The sequence below is a fragment of the Vicia villosa genome, linkage group LG5 (genome assembly GCF_029867415.1).
Source record: "Vicia villosa cultivar HV-30 ecotype Madison, WI linkage group LG5, Vvil1.0, whole genome shotgun sequence".
NCBI lineage: Eukaryota > Viridiplantae > Streptophyta > Magnoliopsida > Fabales > Fabaceae > Vicia > Vicia villosa.
In genome coordinates, this window is record NC_081184.1 from 4089946 (window position 1) to 4097911 (window position 7966).

Sequence of the window (7966 nt, forward strand, 5' to 3'; positions counted from 1 at the left end):
AGTGTATTGGTTAACCTTAGTCTCTTGATAGAGGTATAAACCTTCATAAGGAAGTAATGAACATATACCGTTCAAAGCACTAGAATTGAAATTACACAATATACCTAATGTATCTTATAATCTAAATTAAAACCAAAATTTAACACATTTAAAAGTTTATTGAACCCTCGTAGGTTTGTCCAAATTGCCAATTGGAAGGAGCAAGAGAAATAAATTGCAAAGCTTTTTTATCACTTGTAGTAACCCAAAATGTTAGGTCTTGTCCAACCAAATTGAGTCCAGTATGCCAAACTTGTCCCCAATTATGTGTCATTTGAACCCAATCAGAGTTACTCCCTTTAATGGCCACACGTACAATATCGCCAGCATTGGCAACATTGTAAATCAAAACCATCAAAAAGTAAGGGTTTCCTCTAAGCTCAAACCTAACACCGCCACTTTTGACACATGGAACACGTCGATATTGAACTGGAGTGATCCCTGCTTCGTAAATGGCAATAGTTGTGAACATTTTCATGCTCAAGTCAAAGTGTTTTTGTGGAGGGTTACACCAATTTCCATCTGGTTTGGAGTAATTGGGAGGGCAAAAATTTGTTGCAGTCACAGTGATTGAGCCGACGTCTGTTTTGCACCATTGAGGATTGTTGACACACTTGATTTCAAAACACGCGCCACAAGTATAGCCTTCGTTAAATAGTGATGTGCTTAGTGCAGTGGTTTCAAGGCCATACCCTTGTTCGAAGAGATTTCCATAACCACATGCCCCCTCTGCATATTATTATAAACCAAATACATATTAGTGGAATAATAAAATGTTTGAATACAACTTTTTCTTTAAAAATCAACATTAATAATATGTGTATGGTTTTAAAATGCAGTACACAACTGTAATTGCGGTTGCAATATTACTTCTATGATGGATTGATGGTCTCTGCAACAGTATCATACAACAATCACAACATGATTTAAATTCACACGTGCGACTTTATTAAGAACCATATTAAATCATTTCTGCCATATATGTTGCCAATGATTTCAAGTCACATATGCCCAAATATGCATCATAACAACGACAAACACAATTTAAATCAATAAATATGCGTGTCTTCTGTACATATAAAAAAGTATAAATAACAAAAGTGATTCGCTCCATTAAAATCATATTCATTTTTCTTAAGGGTGTTCGCGGTGCGGTTTGGTTCGGTTTTGAGCATAAAAGCCATCCTAACCGCGAGATAAAAATGCATGCGGTTCGGTTTGGTTCGGTTGATTTTTAAAAAGTCATCCAAACCAAACCAAACCAAACCAATGCGGTTAGGATCGGTTCGGTTGACTGCGGTTTACACTATAAAATAAAAATGTACTGAAATAAAAGGAAAAAGGAAAGTAATTCAATGTCAATATAATATATGATATTATACCATACAAAAGAAATTGTATTACAAGAACAGTAGAGAACTAAAAATACATGTAGAGAATTATATATATATATATATATATATATATATATATATATATATATATATATATATATATATATAGATATAAAATACAAAAACTAAGTGGATTATGGCAAAACTTAAGTTAATAAATTAATTATTAAAATTCAAAACGTTAGATGTGGTTGTGTGCAATTGAATTTGGAAAGATAATAAATTAATTATAAAAATTTAAAACTTAAGTTAAATATGCGGTTTGGTTCGGTTCCGTTCGGTTTCGTGAAATAAAAACCGCAAACGAAACCAAACCGTGCGGTTCAGTTCAAAAACCATCCAAAATCATCCAAACAAAACGCGGTTTTTTGCGGTTTCGGTTTGGATTGGTTCGATTTGCGGTTTTACTTTTGGATTGGTTCGGATACGATCACCCCTAATTTTTCTCAATTATTATGCCTCAACCGTTATATATATGAGAGAGAAAATAAGAAAAAAATTATAAAAAAAAAATGAGTTTGAGATTAAAATTTGATATGTAATTCTTGGTAAAAAAATGAAGATTTCAAATTGAAAGAATTAAGAATCAATTTACAGGTAATAGACATAGTTAACTAATCTTAATTATTTGATGGTTTATATTCTATTTTTTTAAAATCATTTTAAAATATATCTTAAAAAGTGAAATATTTATATTTATTTTATACTCACAATCGCTTTATTTTTAATTTATAAACAAATTATATTAAAAAAATATAAGGGGTGCTAACCTAATATAAGGAAAAACAACAAAAACAAACAAATAATCTCTCCCAAAACTAACATAAATCCTAGGATTATAGATCCAAATATCATTGTCCATATCGCAATCAATCGATTTAAAAATAGTCAAATTATTGAATGATCTTGACCGTTTGATGAATATGAAATGTAAAATTGACTTAAAAACACATTTTAAAATTTGATTAATATGATATATTATTCATCCTAAATTCTGAACAGCTACTCAATCACTATTACCTTAATCATACTATGATTTAAATTGCGGTTACAATCACAAATGCGATTAGGTTGAACAAAAAGAAAATGAGAATTTAATTAAGTAGTAGAACTTACGCATGGTTTCGCCACCATTTATGTCACCATAGAAGGTTGCATGTGCATCATGCCATCTTGAGTCAATTGGCATGCGACCTATCACCTTTACTAAGAGAATTGTGAAAATGGCTAAAATAACTAAAGAGTTAGCCATGGTTGAAATGGTGAAATTTACATAATGAAGAGTGTTGATTTATAGGAACTAGTGTATCATTAATTAAAGGAATTAAAAGATAACTACAGATTTCCGATGCATTTCTTTATAAGACACTTTTTCCATTTTTCTCTTGTTTTCTATTTATAATTATTCTCAAAGTTTTACCAAATTTATTATTACAGTTGTTTTTCCTTAATACTCGTGAAATTTTTTGAATTGTCTTATAATCAGTCAAAAATATATCTTATTACTCAATAAAAATATTTCTTGAAATATTTTTATTTATAAAATTTTAAAGATTTATTTTCTTATTAATGGTGAGAAATCTTATATGAGAATAAAAAGTTCAACTTATATATTATTTTAATATTTTTGTATTTATTTTTAAAAAATTTAAATTATAAATAAAATAAAATTTTAAAATATTCCTAAAAACTTAAATAACTTGCCAACCAAAATGATTTTTAACACACCCACCTTTATTCATAGGAACTTAAATAATCTGCCAACCAAAAAATTCTGGAAACCATCAAACAAATCCACCTGTATTATTAAAACATATCACCGACCAAAATGATTTATATATATTTTCCTTTTAAAATTTGTTGACCAGTAAATGTAAATTTGTGCAATAATATGAATGGACTAATGATACTATTCAAATTTGCAAAAATTGTAGCAACACTAAAGTAATCAAAATTGAACCGTTCATTAAATCGGCATATCTAGATATTTAAGGTTTTAAGTTTAGATAAGAACTGAGCTCAAATTAAACTAATTATAAATAAATAATTATATTTTTAAAATGGTATAAAAAATAATTGATAATTTTACTATAATTATACTTTCTGTTTTTTTATAATAAGTTGTTTTGGAAAAAAAAGTTCTATAATAAAAATTGTTTTACAATATCAATGAATTATTAATTTATTTTTTCTATTATACCCACAAATATTTATATTCTTTTTTTTTTTACAATTATGTATATTTATATTTTCAATACCATTAATAAAAGATAATTTTGTAATTTTTTTACAATTTCTCTTTTTTATATTATTATTATATTTTTTAATAAGTGTGAAAATTCGAAAACGATTTGTAAAGAAACGAAAGGATAATTAATAGTTTATTTAATTTTTTATAGTCTTTTATATTTTTAAAATTTTATATTCTGAATCTCCTTTTTTGTGTTTGAGAAAATGTAGTTTATTCTATATTATAGCAATTAATTTTAATTTTTACATTAAAAAATTCAAAACTAAAAGTAATCACTATTACAAAATATATCTTTAGTAAGATCATATTATTATGACAATTTTGTCTACCGTAATAATATCTCATTTTTAAGTGCATGTTTTTTTTTATTAAAAGATTTTTCATCATGATTCATGATAATAATCGTGGTGATAGATTAAGGGTTACAAACTTTGAATACCCGAATCAACATTTTGCCATTTTTTTCTATAAAAAGTGTGTGTCCTTTAACTTATATTTTTAAATAAATATTGAAAAATAATTAACTACGGTTGTTTTTATTAACCGTTATTATATGTGTCATATTTCATTACGGTTGGTATTTGCAATCATGGTGAAATTCTTTCCTGCAACATTACAGGTTATTTATTTCCTTCATAACACATGTCCTAGCAAACCAGACGACACCGATAGCAAAATCGTCATCTTCACCATCTTCATCATTTGGAATGTCAAATTTTCACCCTCTTCATTCATTTCTTAGAACGAAAATCATTTTTTGATCTTTACCTCCTCTTCGAAGTACGGTGTGTTAACTTTCTGTGTTCATTATTCATTGTTCATTTCCTGGCCTCTCCCCTTTATGCATAGTGGATTTGTTGTTGGAAATTATCGATGATTTTGTCTTTTGGTTTTATTCAGATTTTATGATGTTTATGTTGTTATAAGGCTATGTATGTGATGTGTCATGTTCATTTCTCAGCCTCTCCCATTTATGCAATGTTTGGAATATAGTGAGTCGCGCTACAATGTGAAGGACCAAAATGGCGATTACAATGACAATGCTAGCAAGAAGTATCCTCCTGCTAAAATGTTATGGTACTTGTAATAATTTCAAGGTTCAAGAGACTTTTTGTTAATGTGAATGACATAAAGAATATTAGATGACATGCAAATGAAAGAAAATATGATGGAAACATTCGTCATGTAGTTGATTCTTTGCAATGGAAGAAAGCTGATTCGTTGTTTCTGGATTTTAGCCTTGAGTCAAAAAAACCTTAGGCTTGAGTTCACCACGGATGAAATGAACCCCTTTGGTAATCTAAGTACTAACCATTCTTCATGGCCTATTCTTCTCGTGATTTACAATCTATCTCCTTGGTTGTGCATGAAGCGCATGTATATGTTGTTAAAATCTCATGATTGTCATGTCTTGATGCAACAATTTCTACAAGTGGCGTCCTTCCAAAAGATGTAAGAGTAACTATAACCAAATTGTGCTTATTCTTCAATGGTATATGTAATAAATTTCTTGATTTCAAAAAATTAGATTAATTAGAAGATGAGACTGCAATAATCTTGTGTCAATTGGAGATGTATTTTCTTCAATCATTTTTTGACATTATGGCTCACTTACTTGTTCATCTAGTCAGAAAAATTAGATATTGTTGTCCAATTTATTTAAGGTGGATGTATATAATATATCGATACATGAAGATCTTTAAAGGATATATGAAGAATCATCACCGACCAGAAGCTTAGACCGTTGAAAGGTACACCACAAAAGAAGCTATTGAGTTTTGTTTAAACTATTTGTCGAAAACAGAGTCTTATGTAGAGTCTTATTAATCATGTACACTGGTAGGGAGTTTTATGTAGATGAATTTCTTGCAGTTATAGTTGGCAGTACACAATTATCCCGTAAAGAAAGTAGGGTTGTTGAAGTTAAAATAACCTATATTAGTAATGGTTAGTGAACCAAACTTATATTTTATTAATGGTTCAAGAACCAAATCGTTAAGAAATTAACCAATCTCTAATTAACTCTGAACCATACCGTTAGTTATATAAGTATTTAAATTGATTTTATTTCAAAAAAAAAAAATTAAATAAAAAAATTGTTTTTTACGAAAATTAAAAAAGTCGTTTTTTTACGAAAAATAAAAAGGTTGTTTTTTTCGAAAATTAAAAAACTCAATTTTACAGTATTTTCAAAAAAACTCAATTTTACTGTATTATCATAAAACTCGATTTTACTGTATTTTCAAAAAATTCGATTTTACGGTATTTTAACAACCATCGATTTTACTGTATTTTTGGAGAAACTCGATTTAATTGTATTTTAAAAAAATTGATTTTACAATAATTTTGGAAAAACTCGATTTTACTTTAATTTTGAAAAATTCGATTTTATTATATTTTCAAAAAACTCAATTTTACTTTTTTTTTTTCAAAAAAAATCATTTTACTGTATTTTAATAAAAGACAATTTTAATGTATTTTTTTTAAAAAAAAACTTGATTTAACTGTATTTTAAAAAACACAATTTTACTATATTTTAACAAACCTCGACTTTACTATATTTTTTGAGAAACTCAATTTTACTGTATATTCAAAAAACTTGATTTTATTGTATTTTAGGAAAAACTCGATTTTACTATAATTTTGGAAAAACTCATTTTCACTGTATTTTCGGAAAAAAACTCGATTTTACGTTAATTTTGGAAAAACACGATTTTACTGTAATTTTGAAAAACTCGATTTTACTATATTTTCAAAAAACTCGATTTTACTATATTATAAAAAAAACTCATTTTACTGTATTTTCAAAAAACTGATTTTACTGTATTTTCAAAAAACACGATATTACTGTATTTTTTAAAAACTCTATTTTAATGTATTTTTGTAAAAATGTCTTTTTACTGTATTTTGGATAAAACTCGCTTTTACAGTACTTTTCAAAAACTCGATTTTACTGTGTTTTTTGAAAAACTCGATTTTACTGTAATTTAAAAAAAACTCAATTTTATTGTATTTTAGGTCTATTTTATTGTTTTTTTAGAAAAACTCGACTTTACTGTATTTTCAAAAAATACATTAATATCGAGTTTTTGAAAATACAGTGAAATTAAGTTTTTTGAACATATAGTAAAATCGAGATTTTTTTCAAAATATTGTAAAATCGATTTTTCTAAAAACACAGTAAATTCGAGTTTTTAAAAATATAGTAAAATCACATTTTCTGAAAAATTCATTAAAATTGTGGTTTTTAAAAATACTGTAAAAAACTGGGTTTTGCTGAAAATACAGTAAATTCTATATTTTTAAAATACAATAAAACCGAGTTTTTTTGAAAATATAATAAAATCAGATTTTTGAAAATAAGGTAAATTCGAGTTTTTCCAAAAATACAGTAAAATCAAGTTTTTGAAAATACTGTAAAATTGAGTTTTTAAAAATATACAGTCGAATCGAGTTTTCTTAAAATATAGTAAAATTGGGTTTTTTTCCTGAAAATACGATAAAGTCATTTTTTAAATACAGTAAAATCGAGTTTTTTGAAATTACAGTCAAATTGGGTTATTTAAAAAATTACTGTAAGTCGAGTTTTTCCAAAGATACGATAAAATCGTGTTTTTTGAAAATACATTAAAAACGTTTTTTTAAATACAGTAAAATCGATTTTTTTGAATAACAATTGATTAAATTACCAATAAATATGTAATTCACAAAGGGAAAAAAACTTGATTTTTTTTTAAAACAACAAAATTCAATTTTATTCTAATATATAAAAGTCGTTTTTTTCGTAAATTTGAAAAGTCATTTTTTATTCCGAAAAAAAATCGATATTTTTTCCGAAAATCAAAATAGTCTTTTTTTTAACCAAATATAATAGTCTGGTTCTTTAACAAATGGTTTAGTTTGAAAAAATTGTCTTCTAATGGTTTGGTATGGTTCGGAATTAAGAACCGTTATACCAAACCAAAATCTTTTGTTCAGTTTGGTTCTAGAAAAATTTAAACGGTTCAGACAATATTAGAATATTAGAATAATCCAGCACTGTCATGTACTTTGTTAATTGGTTGGTAGTATTAATATTGTAACTAATAATACTATCCTTCTTTAATAGAGGCAGCCAGCCAACTATAAAAAGTGACGAGAACCATATTCTTAACACAAATGTCATCTCCAAACTTTTATTCGTTACAATTCTCAATACACCTGAAAATGGCTTACAATATAAGTTCTACAGTAACAACTCAATTTCTATGGAAGATTCGAGCTCGTGAACACACTAGAGTTC

General features: G+C 26.6%; 1 protein-coding gene across 1 annotated transcript; it reads right to left on the reverse strand.

Moving 5' to 3' along the window:
- Positions 1-138: 138 nt before the first annotated feature.
- Positions 139-2690, reverse strand: LOC131606158 (expansin-A23-like). The gene is made up of 2 exons (XM_058878435.1): positions 2550-2690; positions 139-768 (listed from the first exon to the last, which is right to left on the reverse strand). Exons 1-2 carry the CDS (start codon positions 2683-2685, stop codon positions 149-151), a joined length of 756 nt encoding a protein of 251 aa, XP_058734418.1. The 5' UTR covers positions 2686-2690; the 3' UTR covers positions 139-148.
- Between the last annotated feature and the right edge of the window lie 5276 nt (positions 2691-7966).